The sequence below is a fragment of the Ornithodoros turicata genome, chromosome 2, assembly GCF_037126465.1.
Source record: "Ornithodoros turicata isolate Travis chromosome 2, ASM3712646v1, whole genome shotgun sequence".
Lineage (NCBI taxonomy): Eukaryota > Metazoa > Arthropoda > Arachnida > Ixodida > Argasidae > Ornithodoros > Ornithodoros turicata.
Genome location: NC_088202.1, coordinates 136793422 through 136811764, shown reverse-complemented (window position 1 = coordinate 136811764; position 18343 = coordinate 136793422). Strand labels below are relative to the sequence as shown.

Genomic DNA, 18343 nt, shown 5'->3' with positions numbered 1-18343 from the left:
TCACCGTTGTCTTCACCGTTGCTCCTTCATTGACTGCAGTATTTTTTTCATGGTGCGCTTGACTTTTGTACCTACCTCCATAGGTAGGTTCCCTACTTGATGACAGTACACTCGTTACCTCAAATATACCTCCGGATAGGTAATTCTTCTTTCTGATGATAATACACAAAATGTTCGCATGTGTCCTTTTTTTTTTGTATGTACAGTGCTCGCAGAGTCGGTGGTCAACACATTGAGCCTGCGAGGGAAGTATGTTCAAAACACGATGGGGTCACACAGGCGTTTGGGAGCGAATGCCATCCGGTATGCGAGATAAATTTTCCTTTCTGTTCTGCTCCCTAGTACTCCTATACCTGATGACTGTACACACTGCCATACCCGTAGACACTTGGTCCTTCACAGGTCCTTGATAACAATACACTCTCGTAGGTATAGGTTCTCTGTACTTGATGACCACACATACCCTAATGAGCGCTACTGCGTGACAACCAGCTACCGCAAATCAACGTCACGATCACTGCAACGTACACGAAAACACTTCTTACCTTGAAGAGGCGTAGTCTCCGGGCCGAACGTAACCTGCGGAGGCGACGGAGGCAACATCGCGACGGCTGCGGCGGCGGCTGTGCTAGCTGGAACCACGGGGGCAAACGGACGGGCTGTCGTGGTCGGTGCAGCCGGCTGCGCCGCTCGCTTGGCCACACTCAGGTCCATGCGAGCAGCATCCCGTCACGGCTGCTGCTGCTGCTCCTGCCTGCCTGCCTTCCACAGTCTGCGTAAGAAACGTCATCGTTCACGTCATCCAGGGAGGCGGACCAATAGCTGCTCATGCCTGCCCTTTTTCAGCGACTCCTTCGGTAAACGGTGTGCTGGCAAAGCGCTTGTTTCGCACAGCGGCGCTTACTGATTGTTTTGTGCGAGCAACACAAAGTGAGGAAAGTTCGTTAAAGTGAGACGCTTTTAAAAAGGCAGACAGGTGGCATTACAGTGAACCCTCGATATTATGACCATGGTCGTTCCCGAAAATTTTGGTCATAATGCGGAATTGTCATATTAACGGAGGCATTTGCAGATGTTTCTCTAAATTGTTCCCCAAGAGTATGGTCGTAAAGCGCGTATGTCAGATTATCGGGGGTCATATTAACGAGGGTTCTGTGTATATGAAAACTAACAAACATGATGGTGAAGAAACGAGCAATTTGTGTACGATCGGAATGTTTTGTCGCCACAGGTGATATTCTTGCCCATTGGATGTGGTAATTGTGTGGAGCAATAATGATGAGCCTTATAATGAGGACAAAAAGTCGTTCGTTGACCAGAAAGGCTACATAGTGCTCCTAGGGCAGAGCGCTAGTGGGCTTGATTTGACCGTGCTGGATATAATTTGGTTACCTACATGCCATGGTCAGGCATGTATCAATTGTTGTCGTCGTTGTTCTACTAGGTAACTACAAAAATAATCACATTGCAACGCAACTCACGAATGTTTAATTTGATTATAATTACAATTACCATATATATATATATATATATATATATATATATATATATATAAAGAGGGGAGAAAAGCCATTAAAAAATAGGTAAATGATGCTAGACGTGTTTGAAAGTCAAACTTACAGTTAAGATGGCTTCTATGGCTGCACGTAGAGAAACAGATACTCATTGAACGATGCGACAGCACCAGAGGACACGTGTTTCGCCGTGTTTGCGGCTCGTCGGCCCTGGGTAGCTGCCACGTGTCCTCTGGTGCTGTCGCATCGTTCAATGAGTATCTGTTTCTCTACGTGCAGCCATAGAAGCCATCTTAACTGTAAGTTTGACTTTCAAACACGTCTAGCATCATTTACCTATTTTTTAATGGCTTTTCTCCCCTCTTTATAATTCACTGGCTTGCACTGTGGCATTGAGGAGTGCTCGGTCACCCTCCCAAGTGTATATCGCTCGCTGAGTGACCCCTGGTTTGCCAATCCCGAACGATGCGCAGCTACCCAGGGCCGACGAGCCGCAAACACGGCGAAACACGTGTCCTCTGGTGCTGTCGCATCGTTCAATGAGTATCTATATATATATATATATATATTATAGGTTACCATCGTAGCCGACAGTATAACTGGCACAATCTTGTGGAAGCCGTAAATTGTGGAAAGGAAAAAGAGCATCTCCATTGGCGTATACGCAACCATCTCAACGACGCTGCTTTGATCAGGCTAAAATCTACTACTAGTTTTCAAACATCTATTGGCATCAAAGTGGAAGTTCATAGTCACACGAACTGGCTCCGTCTAACATTTCAAACTGACTTGACTACAACTAGCCGAGTTCCAAGTACTGTATAAGGACGTCAAGGATTAAGGCTTTCAGAACTGTGCCGTAACTGTATATTTTTAGCGTATTAGTCTTTGTTTTATAGTAATTTCTATCATATCCTAATAGGTGCTGTGTGCGACTCAGGTTTAACTGTGTCTCGTTCCTGATGAGGAAATGTGGACCGAATTTTAAAATCTTTTCGTTTTTCATTTTAGCTTCCTCGGTTTGATCTATTTACAGTTTTGCATAAGGTAATCCTGACTAATGACCCCCGCCGGCTGCTCTGATACAAGTTGAACAGTTTTGCATAGAGAGAGGATTTCTATTTTGTTTGTTTTTTTGTTCTGCAAAGTGCCGTCAGACTGGAAATTGTGGCTTCTCATTCAAGAGAATGCAAAATAGGGCAGGTAAATTTCAAAATTACATTTCCTTTGTGGAGCGGGAGACAGCTGTACTCAATTGTGCTGCATAACAAACCTTCAGGGATATGATATGCATTGTCCTATTATTGTCAGGTCCCTAACTGTGCAGGCATAACGGTGCCGGATAACTGGGGAATAACTGTACACGAAGTTTACAATCCCGAACAACACCGAATATCCTCTGGATGCACGAATAAGGTCCCAACGGATTCGCACGTCCGATGGATATCTGAGTGATATCCATCGGACGTACGAATTCATTAGGACATCGCTCGTACATCCAGAGGATATCCGGTGCTGTTGATGATGAAGACAATACATTCAGGCCGTCTATCGCCCCACGAGTTCACGAGTAATGGACGCAAGATATCTTTAATCACTCCTCCAGCCGTATTTGTTCGTGTTTTCCTGCAAATGTTCCGATGGTCTCCTCAGACCATCGTTCCCCGGATACCGTTGTAGGACGCACAATGACGTCCTATATAACCCATCACAGTAAATGTTCGACACCTTTCGGGTGTTAATGTCGAGAGATATGGAACACACCTTTTTAGTGTAGGTTTCGCACCCCAGGAGGGAGTTTCTGAAATACTCCTCTAAATGGCGCGCTCCACAGAGAACACAGTTTCAGGGGGTGTATTCTGCTCAAGACACTATTTCAGATGGGTGTTCTCATAACACCTTTTTCAGCTTTCAGTTGAGTCTATACGGAATAAAAAAACGAGCGTTTACTTTGCAGAACGCATTTTTTACGCGCCGAATGTTGTACGAAATTACTAAACCGCGCGTAGCCACAGTTACATGGCTGTGCAATCCAGAATGTAAATCTTATTTAGTTGCATATTATTTTATGTAACAGTTACCGCTATTACAAACACCATACCGAAGTCCCAACATAGTTTCTTGTCACGTGGTAACAAACGCGAAGACACACGTGTTTCTTCTCGTTCATTAATGTTGCGTAACCAACACGCTCTACGTCTTCTCGCACTTCAATAGATTCTTGTTTGTGTCGACTCTATGCTCTGCTCTCGCTGTGCTGTTTTGGCGGATACCAAGCATGTGCTCCTCGACTGCCATCTTTACACTTCCCAAAGAGCGGCTCTGCAGTGTCGCCTGCAGTCCATCACGGCCGCTCCATTCACATTGGCAACCGATCGACCATCGCCAAGCTCTTGAGTATTTCAAGATTTTTCTCCGGGACACTGGTCTCCTCTCTACCCTATATGATGTGCCTGCGTATACCTGTGTGCTCTGTGTGTGTTTTTGTGTGCTGCGGTTTTGCCTACCGTTCTGATGTCTTACTGAGTCCACTGACTATCGACCCTTTTTAGCATCGTTCATCACCTCATCATCAGGACACATCTAGTCCTGCCCCGTCGTGCCTTGGGGTAGGGGGCCGCACCTTATGTGGCGAATTTCCCCATTCATTATCATTAATTTATTTATTGGTGAGCGGAAGTCATCCCCATATCATTGTCATCATGTATCTCTCTCACTCTCTCTCTCTTATTCGTTGTTGTACTCTAACGATACGTAACCGTGGCTGGCACTCTACGAAAGTGCTCAACCTTTAACACGGATAGCTCTCGACGAGAGTGTGTGGCAAGGAGGAATTCCCACGTGATGTGTGGGAACTCGGTAACATATAGTGCGTCCCTTTTGTCCATCGCGAGGGATACCTCGTTTTGTGGAGCATCGTGAGAAGTACCTGCCACCCTTGACTGGGAACGGATGAGCATAGTCACCGAATAAGACGAGCAAGTGCGTGATACCTGCCGACGGTGCAACAATGGCGCTCCCCCACAAGAGGATGGCGCCTCAATCAGTGCTTCTCACATTCTATGCATACAGTAATATGACAGCATCGTGAACGGAGGTACATGCTCGTGCGTGGGCTTGACTCGTCGGTGCTTGGACTGCTGATTGAAACTGTCTTTTTTTCATTTCGTGGAGACCTTTGTGGAACACAGGAGAGCGTATCCGGTTTTCGAAACGCACAAGCTATGGATGAAGCGTCGTATGTCTTAAAGTACCTTAAGAATCTTGAGGTTCACGCTAGGAGGTTTTCGTGGATACCAGCCTGTGACGGTACTGGTGTTTAAACCAGTAACCGGGTGTAGAAGATTATGGCTAGTGGCACAGCTTTGTGCGCAGCAATGCGACTAAGAAGTCCGGTTGAGGAACAGTGTCTGTCTGAAATGTCGGCGTATCACAACCTAAGGATTTTGCCTCAAAGTAATGGTGATGGTGATGTAGTAAAAATAAAAAAAGGATGTGCGTCACGACAAAGTCGAACTGGCTACCCCAGGACGCCTATACACATGGTAAATACAAACAGATGAACGGGATAAAGTGATGGAGTGCAGCATGGCAGTTAAAAAGTTTCAAACGAGTGAGTGTAAAATGACAAACAAGAAGAGGAAACACTGGGAGCACACACAGCACACAGTTAGCAAGTCATAGAGCGTCCATAAGCCCAGTTGTACGTATAGAAAACCTTCAAGTGCCCTCGGCGCCTTCTCGGACCACTGAGGACCTAACAGTTTCGCGATGTCGAAGGCTCGGGAGTCCACACGAGACAGGCTTGCATCTAAAACCGTTCGAGTGTCAACATCTTTTCGACACCTGAGAATGGTGTGTTCTGCGTCCTCTGTACAACGCCACACTCACTGCAGTTCGAAGAGTGACGCTTGCCCACTTTGAAGAGAAGACGTGCGGTGTACCGCACATTGAGTCGTATACCGGGTGTTTCAGTTAAATCCCCGGGCAAAATAATTCGCGAACGGGTGCACCAATCCACGAACTTTCTTTTTTACAAGTATATGTCCGATACCACCTACAAGCTGCACACCGTGTGAATGAGTGGGAGGCGCTCATTATTAAAATAAAAATGCAAATGAGTTTCGTAAAAAAGCGTAACTTCTGAAGCAGGGCGCTGTCGGCATTAAAATGGGTACTACCCCTTTTGAGACCTTCAATGGACACCTTTTAGAGAAAAATCTGCCACCGAAGCGGGTCATTTGTTGCAGTAATTAATTGGTTTCGGTTTACGTATTTTTGTCGCGGCTGGTCGCGGCGCAGCGCAAAAGGACGCTCTTTCACTCCCTTATCCATCAATAAATTATGTCCTTACATTAATGAATTACACCAATGAATTACACCAATGAAATACGCCCTTTTGCGCTTCGCCGCGACCAGCCGCGACAAAAATACGTAAACCGAAACCAATTAATTACTGCAACAAATGACCCGTTTCGGTGGCAGATTTTTCTCTAAAAGGTGTCCACTGAAGGTCCCAAAAGGGGTAGTACCCATTTTAATGCCGACAGCGCCCTGCTTTAGAAGATACGCTTTTTGACGAAACTCATTTGCATTTTTATTTTAATAATGAGCGCCTCCCACTCATTCACACGGTGTGCAGCTTGTAGGTGGTATCGGACAGATACTTGTAAAAAAGAAAGTTCGTGGATTGGTGCACCCGTTCGCGAATTATTTATCCCGGGGGTTTAACTGAAACACCCGGTATAGCCTATGTAGGACACCGTTTGCCTCAAAGTACCTTCCTTTTCCATCCAACTAGTCAGTCAGTTATGTTGCTGTGTATTAGGGTCGTATTTTTACACAAATGTAGTAACCTTTACAACCTCTGTCTGCGCCTTCACCCGGTTATATGCGTTATATGTTGTGTTTCCTCCTATTTATTTATGTGTGCTTATATAGACTGGGCATGGAAGCGAACTAATGTTAAGGTCACCAAAATCCTCACATTACGCCCTCCATCCACTTGAATACTTCCCGTGGAAAGATGTGGAAACACTTGTGTACCACGCATCATTACGCTTCTCACGCGTGTCTTTTCTCGTAAGGAAGCATCTTTATTTATAACAGTTCTTCCGTAAAAAGATAAATTACTACGTGCTGTCACCACCCGTCCCCAGTAAAGCACAACACGTAAGGCGATACCCAGGGCGATAAGAATATCGCATTAGCATATAACATCGAGAAATATTCCCGAAACGCAACAAGCATGCAAGATGGAATCCTCCAAATTCTTCGCAGTTAAATTTATGCTATTGGGTGCATACGTGCACGATCATAAGCGATAGAGCTTGTACGGGAACGATTATATCGAAGTACCTCGACCTTCTACCTCGGGGCTTCTTTTTCGGCTTTGTCCAAGAGTCCACGAGCTATATTCCGGGAAAGGAGAAACTTACTGTTCAGGATATTTAATACGACCAAGTAAACTGTGCACAAGCTGGCAGTGACATCAGTATGTTTCGCAGTGATAGATTCGGTGCTTTTACTGTAGCGGTTTTCGGAACTGAAAATATTTTATACTATACTGACAGTAATTATATAATAGAGAAATTAATTCGGTAACGCTGCTATTTATATGATACGAAATTGAATACTGAGCATGACAAATACCTTATTTTCTATCTCGTCAAATAGTCAAAAATTCATCATCGTGTAAGAGCACATGGATGATGACGATGTTGCCAGTGTTGCTCGCAGTTACCGTCAATTTTGGAGTCTTCGAAAATCTTAACTCTTGGAGGGGGGGAAGGATATGTAAAATATTCATAGAGGTCTTCGCGCCCAGTGGAAATCGTGTCCCTAGCGAGGTCGCACGAGTGAGGTCCTTTGAGTGGTCCTCGCGGAAAAGACTTAACTTATGGAAGTTATACTTGGAGCAGTTTCAAAGAACCAAACAGTGCAAATCGACCAAAATTAAAATCCACCCACATACTTCCGTGACAGTCGTTGTCCAGTCTTGTGCAGAACGATTTAAAAATGAAATTTTTTTAATAGTTTAAATGTCTTATTTTCTTTCTCGTTATGCTAATTTACTTGTTAGGCACTACAACTGGCGGACCCAAGGGGCTGGGGCGGTTCCTTCACCACAGGAAAAAACAAAAGAAAAAGTTTTTATAGTCGAATTTTTATCCCTCAGTGTAATCTACCTACTGAGACACGTGGCCGAAAACATCACGAGGCGTTACAATATACGTAGGGGTAAGCAAATTTTGCTTTCAGTTCCAACGTCCAATGGTTATGACGTGGCGATGTCGTCGCTTTTGCTCTAAGCGTATGGGTTCTACACTGTTTTGATTGATTGATTGATTGATCTTAAAAGAAAAAAAAATGAGATGGTAGTCTCAAGCCACTCGGGACTGGGTACTCCAGGACGCGTTATTAATAAAAGAAAGGGAAACTACACTAACCTCGACGATTTGAAACGCTACACTGTTTTAATGTGCGCTTATGTATTGCTTCGCTAATTAACTGATGTACTTCTTTGAGTTTTCTGCCAATAATCACCAGTGCGCAGTTGCAATCGGATGATTCGCGCATTTTGAAAAAAGAACCCTGTGTATACAGGGAATGGGCCATCCGCACACCCTCAAAGAAGTTTCCTATAGGAATGCCGTACTGGACACCATTTACAAAGCGACATCACGTTCTCAAATCTTTGTCGCCCGCCTGTGTTCAGTACTTCACGAAAAGTTTTTGAGGTTAGGTTTGAGGTTTGTGGTTTGAGGTTTGAGTTTAGGGTTTGAGGTTAGGGAAAGCTTAGGAAGATGAGTACACAATCTTCTGTGGCTCATCTCATAGAGTCAACAATACAACAAGTTTTTGAGAGTATGCCTTCCGCGTACGTGGCAAAGACAGCTGTTCCTGCGAGCCATTGTGCAAAATTGCTTCCACCATTAACAAAATGTCTCTCTCTCTCTACGTGGAGCTGTGGAAGCGGCACGTGCGCTAAATGCTGTTCGTGCTCGTGTTGGCGCGAGATCCTTATCTCTGTTTGGTTGAACTGCGTGACAGCTCGCGAAACACAGGAAGTGCTTCTCCGCGGGAGCGGCACGCGACCGAAACCATATAACCGCGGGGGCAGTTCTATCGAGGCTTTAATGAGTTTAGGAAAAAAAAAAAGCTTAGCTATATGGATTGTTGGTCCCGTTATACCGCGTACCCTGCGCCGTACAGCGCCAATTTATTGGAGCACTGTCTCGTCCGTCTTTTCTAGGCCCCGGCATCAGTCGCACCCCTACGGCCTTGGGTATCTAAGTTACAATACTGTAAGGAAAAAAAAAAAAAAAAAACGAAGAAGACTCTGCTCTTGGGGGGGTCTAGATGCATTGCCACGACAATTAATCCCTTTCGGGACAAAATGACGGAGACTGTGAGGAATTTGTGGAGTAATTGCAGGGGGGGCTACTGCGCTGCTGAAGAGCAGAATTAAAGCACACGGGTCAAAGCTAGGGTGTAATTGCAATCTAGACAGCTAGACGCAGTAATTGCTGCTCAATTTACTCTTTTTTTCTTCTTAAACTGTATATATACCGCACTTTTCTGTGTTGTTCATATAGTTTTATAGTTGATATAGTTGCTACATAGTTTTGGCAATGGAGCAGGTAGCACCCATGGTGGGTTGCTGAAAGCTCGAAGGTTTACTTTATTTTACTAATTTATTAACTAACTAACTACTACGGTTGCGTATAACACTACCTTGTTTAGAACTAGACTGTATAGTGTTACTAGACCGTGTAGACTGCCTTATTCTGCGGCGAGTTGCACCCGCACGACTTCACCTATACGAACGAAACACAACACACACACACACACATACATTGGATGGTGATGGGGTGGGCGATTCACCGCCGGTGAGGCCGCTGAACGAAACACAAATTGCAAACGAAATACCACGAAATCTCTGCTGCCCCAAATTTGACAAAAACAGTGAACTCGCAAAAGTAGAGTCCCATATCCCTACCACGCTCCAACTAGCACACCTTCTTCCAATGAAACAGCCCCCTTCTCCAAGTCCTCACGACACACACACACACACAGACACACACGCAAAAAAAGTTCTATAGTTGAGGTAATAATTTGTGCCTATGCATAGCATACACTATGTAACATCAGTCGGTTCGCGCTTTGATAAAAGACGGAAGGTGTGTGTGTCCCGCGACACAACGTGACGTACCTTGCAATCAAGGAGGCGTTTGGCACTTCGATCGGAGAAATCCGATCGGAGTCCCCCTCGTTAGAGGCGACAGCCGCCCGTCACAATCGATGTGGGCGGTCAAGATTCGGCGGCGACGCTGTTTTTAATAACCGACCGTGCTTGACACGAGAACATCTTTGTATTGGCAGGCGTGCGGTCATGCCAGCCTCCGTGCGATGTGTCTCTATTATGGGTAGCCTTGCACGCCAAGTGGGATCTGAGGGGATCCGAGCAAAAAGCAGGTAGTAATATAGCTGTATAGTTGTACGGACCGTCTCTGTTCGAGCATTGACGGTTGTTGTTGCGTCTTCTCATGGTGGCGGTTGTGTTGGAGAGATTCTTTTGAAACGAATGCTGGGCAAACATTGGATGGGTCGAAGCCAGTTTCTCTGACGGCAAAATGATAAACGTAGCGAAATGTAAGGGGTCTGTGGATGAGTGTTTTCGAGAACATGCGAAACAACTTTTTTTCTTTCACATTCTTTTGTTGCTAGGGGTCAGTCGTTAGTCAGTTGAAGTAATTAATTAATTAATTAACTAACTAGTAAGTTGAATTAATTCGTGGCTGTACGTCGCGAGACAACTCGAAAGACGGAAGTGAAACAGAACAGCAACAAATACATCAATCTGTTGATACGAGGTGTCTCTCACCTGCTGGGTAGTAGTGGACAGTTGTTGTTGTTGTTTTTAAGTGCTGAGAGAGGTCAGCCAATATTTGGCTTGCTACTCTTCAAAAAAAAATAAAGGTTCACCTGGACAAAACAGTGGAAACTGTAGGTAGCCAAGGACGATGGTATTAAATCTGCAGCAAAACGACCTGTGCAGCCTATATACTATTTAGTCGTCTTATTGTGTCTATATAATCAGTGTTTTTCTTTTTCACCTTGCATGATCAGCCCGTACTTTTTTTTCTTTTTCAGTATTACACACTCTGTGCTTCCAATAACAGCAGGTCACAATTCTTGTGACCCCACCCCCTTTAAAACGCGCCTTATGTGTGTTAAAATCGCAGAAATGTGCCTTCCGCCTCTAGTACTTTCAGGTCTCTTGTCTTTCCTATTCATTACGCATGATTACTAACCGCACCACCTAGTTGCTTCGCAGCGCTAACACGGAACTAACAAAAAAAAGTAATAATAACTACACCACCTGCTTGCTCACTTTGGTGTGGCTCCCTCTTCTCAACTAGAGGTCACTGCCAGTACTTCCGATTGCAACACCGCCAAGTTGCGATAAGGAATTATATCAGACAACCCGCAATCTTCGTCTTTGCGGCACACCATCCTCCTTTTATCAATGTATCTCCACATGAGGGCTGCTCTGATAAGGTATTTCACTTCATTACGATGAAAAATGGTGACGGACTGCATACATATGGAACATACAAATGGCGCCACTCGCCTCGACCGGCGCTGCGCGATTTTATCTATAAGGCATACGTTCCAAATAGTCTATTGAGCACGGCACAGAAAAAAAAAAAAAAAAAAAAAGTTATCGAAAAGAAAGCGCGATTGTGGGCATCAGCACTCGGACAGCTTGTGGACCCGTTATCGTCTTAAAACTAATCCGACAGGTATGCAAAAATATGCCATTCTATAAAGAACATCTTAGTTTCCGGCTTAGATCCATAAATAGAAGCTTTGGGGCTGTTTCACTGCCTTATGAGAATTGAGCAGTCTTTATAAAAAAAAAGGAAGATATATCGGTTTTTTAGATATCTGGGTAGAGTTGAACGGCAGTTGACGCAAAGAAGAGCACAGGGTTGCCCGATTCTTCACGGACTGATTTCGGGGTTACACCGCTTGCTTTGCCTTGCATATTGGTGTCACCTGCATATAGGCGCTGGAGAAAAGAGCGACTTATGATACAGACGTCTTTACGTAAGTTGTCTTGCAAAGTATTATCACGATTCTGACCAATCTGACCACGCCTCGTATGTTGTTCAGATAATAACGCTTTATAGCCTATCTGACGCCATGTTCATCGTCCAGGAATCGAACCTCCCCAACGGTTTGGTCTCCTCTTGTGATGTGATGTGATGTGATGTGATAAAGAAAAAATGGGGATGGTCTCCTCTTAACGATTGCGGATTGATTGATTGGTAAAAGAAAAAAAAAATGGAGAAAATGGACGATTGGAGAAGTAGATACCGAACAGTCTTCTCCTACCTATCACCTGGGGCACTGCAGATAAATCTGAGCGTTTGTAGTCCAGATGACGCGAGATTTGAACGCTGTGTGGTGGGTGTACTTAGTATGGGCCACATGGGGTCTATCGCGGCGTAATTTCCGGGGCGTGCACTCTTCTCTTATATTGGGGACACTGAGGTACAGTCTACACAGGATCGTCCGGACGAGCGAAGGAGAGCTAAGGTCCTATACCACCAGCCTCGGGGTCTGTTTGGGCGCCCTTTAAGATGGCGGAGACTAACGCTGTTATTGCTGAAGGTAACGAGTAGGCAGCACCTGTTCTCCGTATCACCGATACTTTTCGTGTCCATCTCCTAAACGATGAGCACTGCCTGTCCTTCCTACTGCCTGTCCTTCTCCGCATGTCACTATATGGTCTAAGGTGCTGGGCGGTTCCAATATAATAACACTCCCAAAAATACTTAAACGTGCCACTCTAAAAAAAAAAGGGAGTAACGAGGGAGTAACTGCTCACTTTTGCTCCCCCTTCAAGTTACTCCATTCAATTTCTGTTACTCCCGACATTCGAAATTCACTCCGTCGCCCAGAATTCTTACTCCTTCCCCTTATTCCATTTTGCGGTGTTACTCCGCACACTTGGAACTTACTCCTTTGCCTAGGATTCTGACTCCCCCTTTTAAGATGGCTACTCCATTTTGTGCCTGTTACCCTCCCCACTTGGAAGTCACTCCCATGCACTATATTCCCACTCCCATGTCCTCAGACTCTAAACTGCAGGTGTCACCGTTACACCCCCACAAATGAAGTAGCGTGTTACTCCCCTTAGGGGGTGTAACTTTTACTCCAAAAGGGAGTGTTGCTTGGGACAAGCCATATACTCCCTTAAGGGAGCCGTGACGCCACCCTTTTTTTTTCACAGAGTAGCGCCACGGGGACCTCTTGGACTAAATTGTTGGTCCCTTCTTATCTCACATTGAGGAGTGATAACAAATGTCAAAGTGCAAAGTGAAGAGCACCTCAACTCTTTCTAGAACCGAAGAAATTGCTGTAGGCTCTTCAATTGCATATTCGTCTGCCTTCTGAATGTGCGCTCAATGACTCGCACGTTCCAGGTAAAGGTTTGATAGAACATTGCAACCCGACCGAAGAGGCGTCTCAAACCACCTCGTTGTTGCTTCCGCTCTTTGCTTTCGACGACATTGAAAGGAGGGTATCTCCTTCAACGTGTACGCTGCAGCGCCCGTCCGGCAGTTGCGTGGGCGCTGGTGGTTCCGTTGGTCGCACCTGGCCGCTGCGCCCATGGGTGTTCAACAATAACCGTCATGACATTCTAGTCTAACAGAGAGAAATGCACGCGTGTTCGCACCGTAGTCATCAGCACAGCTGATGCGGAAACGCGATAAAGTGGCAAGTCCGGCCACAGCTGTCGATTGGTATGCACGCTCCACTGCGGCCACCTTCTGCTTGTGACCACAGTGGGGCTGCCTGCCCATCGTGTATCGTAGCATACCCGACACTTAAATATGTCGCCGGGCATGTAGACAATGTGTTGCAGTGAGAAGGTAGAAAGAGGCTCAAAGTCAACTTCCGGAGTAGTCTTGAGGCGCTTATATGGGAGTAGGTGTAGTGTCGGTGTCATTGTTGCTCGTTCTGGGCCTCGAGGCACATCCTCTACTCTTTCTCGCCTTCGCGCTCATGGCTCCTGTATAGGCGGCTGCGGCTTTTATAAATATGAATACGCAATAAAACGTCATCAACACAAAAACAGTATGCCTTGTATATAGTCACACGGCGATGTCCCACGTCAATAGTTCGCTCGTTCTAAACAGTGAGACAAGACGAGTGTGTGTGTGCGGGATGTAACTGGAACTTCATGCCCACTTGTGTCTCGTACCTGCATCTTGAGCTTTTTGCGAGCACCGTGAAACTTCGTCACAATATTCTTCGCGCCTGAACTCACGCTAACATCACATGAACCTCGAGCCGCAGCCCGCACGGCGTCGTTCTCTGTTGCTGTACCGCATAGAAGGAACGAACTGTGAGGTGAGACAACATGTGTGCCTTCAAAGGCGTTCTTCACATCTCCTATCACATCACATTGTCCCTCCCCTCCCCCACACCCCCTGCTACACAGAGCGAGAGCAGGGGGAGAGAGAGAGAGAGAGAGAGAGAGAGAACGGAGTTGTTACTACTGTGGTACACTTGCAGTCTGAGGATAGTGTCCAAAACTAGTCCAGAAGGACTAGAAGCCCAGAAATGATTGACTAATACAGAGAAGCAACTTAGAGCTATCCATGAGGCGCCGGTGAGAATAGACCTTTCCCTGTTTGTAAACAAATGACGCCATAGTGTTCGACAGCGCCACCAATTTGGTAGAGTTGAACTACGCTCGAAGCTAGCGGCGAACAAGGTTGCGAACGAAAGCCACGGTCTTGAGGGGATTACGATGGTCTCTGAAAGGGACGCGACCTTCGGTCCTACTTTTCTTTCAATAGGAGGCAGCGAACAAGTGCCCATTCGTGGAACCCAGGCCTCCCCTTCGATTTGTTTCGGTATCAGTCTGTCTACCAACGTCATGATGACGTTTCTCGGGTAGGGGTCTATTGATCTAAACATTGACAGCGTGAATGTAATCAAGTAATTTGCAGTTATGCAGGTGTCTATATGTATGTGTAAAGTATGTATGTGTCTACAAGTGTAAAGAAAATGTGTTACGTTAACCTGATGATATGTGCAGTGTAAGCAGTGAATAACAGTGGTATATACAGTGAAACCAGTTAATAACATACAACGAATGACAGTGGTATGTACAGAGAAACCAGTGGATAACATAGAACGTATAACAGTGGTATATACGGAAAAAGCAGTTAATGACACACAATGAATAACATGATTGGTACATATGATAGGGCAGGAATATCCGCCGCTTTTGGCCTCCCTACGTCAGAATGCGTCATTTCGACGGGCGTTTCGATTTTCGTCGATAGTAAACTGTGCAGCGTAGGCTGCTTTGAGCATGCCTGAGCAAACAGCGTCGGTGCAACATTGGAAAGCTTTCTGTCCTTCCGTGCTCCGGGTCAATTTGCATGGGCCAAGCTCATTGGCGCTCTCGCGTGCTGCCAGCGTTTGCTTGCTTCACACAGCGCATACAGGATCGATGGCCTGCCGTTCCAAGAATCATTGCCAGCAATGGTTTGGATGTGTTTGCCACCGCACTTAGCGTCTGCAGTCGCAGGTCCTCCATCACCCGCGATACCCTCAAAGATGAGAGGTGACCACAGAGTTATCGCTGTTTCTAGAAACACAGCGACCATGGACCGGCTTCACTTTTTGTTTCTGTAAGGTTCGTAGGAAGTTCGTCGTTTGCTCATCTTAGAGTGCTCCCATAGGGAGTGACGCTGCTGGTGTGAACACCACTTGCGGGGGAATGCGAAAGGACGCGCTGCTTGCACGGTAGTGGGTAGGAATGGTGCAAGCAACATTCATCTCACGTATACTACCCTCCAGAACGTGCTTTCTACACTAGTCTGTATACGATCAGAACATCAAAATAAACGCCGAGACATGCGCTCCTTAAACAGCATCAATCTGAAGTTTGTTTTAATTGAACACTATGTAACGTCTTAAAGAAATGATCTCTTCACATTGATCAATCGATAAGTTCCTCAGAGTGCACGACACCGATCTGCATTTGATTGATTAGTTATGGCGTAAACACTATAGACAGAAATCGGTCATGTCACATCGCGCCACGTCACTGAGCCAGAAACCTTTCATCGAACCCCCCTTGCGCGTGAGAAAACTTCTATTCTTACAAAAGTTTAAATAGTGTACCTGGTCTCCGTGGACCTGGTGCGCACTGACTGCGCCGACGAGTGGCAGCCAGACACTTGACTTTTCTCTGTTTTTGCTTTCATCCCTGTCTATATTGGCGTAAGCGTCACGAGGTACAGCGACCTGCGTCTTCGTCGGAGGTATTGTTTGTGCTTTGACAGCCTGGAGAAATCCCGTGCGATGTACATGTAGGAGACGACACTTCTTTTTGAAGGCAAAACCATTCAAAGGCAATTACTTCTCTGCGTTAAGTGGTTTTCAGCACATTATAGGATTATGCATAAGTAAATTATGTCCCAGGCTGATATCCATAAAAGTGCGTCTTGCATTCTTGGACTTTTGGAATTGCAAATTTGGCGGAACTGATAGAGAACAAGCCCCCAGGAATAAAGATCTTGAACTCTTCATTTATTTATTTAATTTTCTATCTGTGGTTTTCAGAATGTTTGGTGTTCAAGCTATCTTTCTTGTATTTTCCTGTCTGTGTACATTTTCCCAGACCACGAGTATTGGAGCAGCCAGTCCCCGTCCACACCACCAACTTCTTTCTTGTGCTTATATTTTTTTTCCTGTTTGTACGCTTCCCAGTTTTTGTTTTCCTTTTTCACTTACGCTGTTCTAATGAAGGTTTTAATTAGAATCCTTCCTTAAATAATCCGTAATCGGCAAAGTAGTGGCGTGACACGAAAGCTCGTTGAAGGCATACTCGTCTTTTACGATAGTTTTGTATCATCGGCGGACTTCGAACGCGTGACTAGCGTGATCGCATGAAGTCCCAGACGATCAAGAAGTGCAAGCTTGCGACGGTGTTAGAAAATATTGTACACGCAAAAAAAAGAAAAAAAAAGAAAACGAAGAACAGGAAAGAGAAAAAAACCTCCTAAGGACACATAACTCTGTAACGGACGTGTATGGCACAAACACTTCCACTTCTCACACAGTCACACTGAAAGTCTTAAGGCCGAACCCGGAAATCTTACTCCGACATACTTTTACATAGTTCGACAGAGGAAACAAGAAACCAATGACGTCAGGTGACGACAAACTCATCGCTTCGTTTCCCTTGTATCTGTCAACGCAGCAACAGGACTCAGTGTGACAGGGACCGGCATGTTGGTTGAAGAAGGCGAGCCATTCTCGAGCGCCGACATTATTTGGCACGGCCTAGTACTTAACCGTTTCTTTCTTTTTTGAGTTGCAAAGACAAGATACGGTACGTGTTGACGTACAAAGTCCCGACGATACGTTCAGAAGGACAGGAAAATCTGCAAGCTTCTGTCTTTCCACCCTTTGTTGCTCGTGGTGATACACGGAACTCAACACTGTCAATAATTACCATCGTTTAGCACCAGCGAGCACTCTACATCATGTCTTTTCGTGGACTGCAAACCCTGGAAGATATCTTGCGGAGCGTCCACAAGATATTCTGTTGCAGACGACAGGAGAGGACGCAGAAGACGGCGTCTGCGAAGAGCGCAACGCGCCACATTCCAGTATGGATGCACAAAATGACACGTGGCCCAGTGGTCTTCTGAGCAGTACTTTGCCGCTAGAACGATAACGATCTCTGTGTGAAAATCAAAGATCGGGGTCCGTCCCCGGTCTTCACTTTCACATAGCGATCGTTATCGTTATACTTAAAGTTCGCGCGCTCCAAAGCCGCTGTGGTAGGCTCGCTCAAGAGCTCCTGGCGAATCACAGACCGAAGTCTTGCATTTAACGCGCGTTATGGGATGTATCGGCTCCCGTGGCTCAGTGGTTAACGTGCTGGCCATATCACGTCGAGACTGGGAGGTACCCGGGTTCGAATCCAGGTGCCGGCTCTGCTGTCTGGGGTTTTTCCTGGGTTGTCCTCAGAGGCTTTCAGACATATGTAGGCACAGTTCCCTTAGAAGTCGGCCCAGGATGCACATTCCCCCAGGGCATCAGTCATGATGTTACCCACCTCTCTGAGGCCGACAGTGGCGAGCCTTTTCACCACCGCCACTGATTTTACTCGGAGACAGTTTGCAGTCCAGCGCAGGGATCGTCTATCTATAGTGCACCTGCGCTTACCAAATCCAGACATAAATTTTGCGAACAATGTGCCTCTCTCTACGACCCAGGGTATTGAACGTTTCCCACGTAATTGCTTACGCAGCTCGATAGGCCCATCGAATGAGTACAGTATTCGCAACTAAAAGAGTATTTGAAAACATTCGATTTGAGAATTGGTTCACTTTGGAAACGACACCAAGTTCAAAAGCGCAGAGACCTCAGTGAAGCAACGTGAAACTTATCCAACTTCCTCGCTTTATAGTCTCTTACGCTCCCGTAACAGGAATTTCACTCTGTCTTTATGTTTTCTGATTTCTTCTTCACATCTCAATTTTCTTCATTCGTTTCTCCATCAATCCCACGCGGTTGCTTAACAAATCTGATGGAGTGGCAGAATCCACATATATGGAACGACGTACTGCTTGCGACACTGTTGTCTGAATTCAACACTCCGTGGTTTAAACCATCTCAAATCTCCAGGCGATGCAAGGTCATTTATTTTGAGCAAGAAACACGTGCAGCATACGGTCCACCTTTAAATAGAATATTGGAACAGTATAAGCTGCATAACT

General features: G+C 45.7%; 1 protein-coding gene and 1 long non-coding RNA gene across 9 annotated transcripts in view; one reads left to right on the top strand and one right to left on the bottom strand.

Annotated features, from left to right (window-relative positions):
- LOC135386192 (uncharacterized) overlaps nucleotides 1–18343 on the top strand; it is a 449529-nt gene that overhangs the window by 48500 nt on the left and 382686 nt on the right. The gene's annotated exons all lie outside the window — the stretch shown is intronic.
- Nucleotides 1–18343, bottom strand: part of LOC135386189 (paired box protein Pax-6-like) — a 105887-nt gene that overhangs the window by 46347 nt on the left and 41197 nt on the right. For all 5 annotated transcript variants that reach the window (XM_064615972.1, XM_064615973.1, XM_064615974.1 and 2 more), the window contains exon 2: nucleotides 546–772. In XM_064615972.1, the coding sequence (XP_064472042.1) occupies nucleotides 546–714 (169 nt within the window). In that variant the 5' untranslated portion in view covers nucleotides 715–772. The remainder of the gene's footprint in view (nucleotides 1–545; nucleotides 773–18343) is intronic.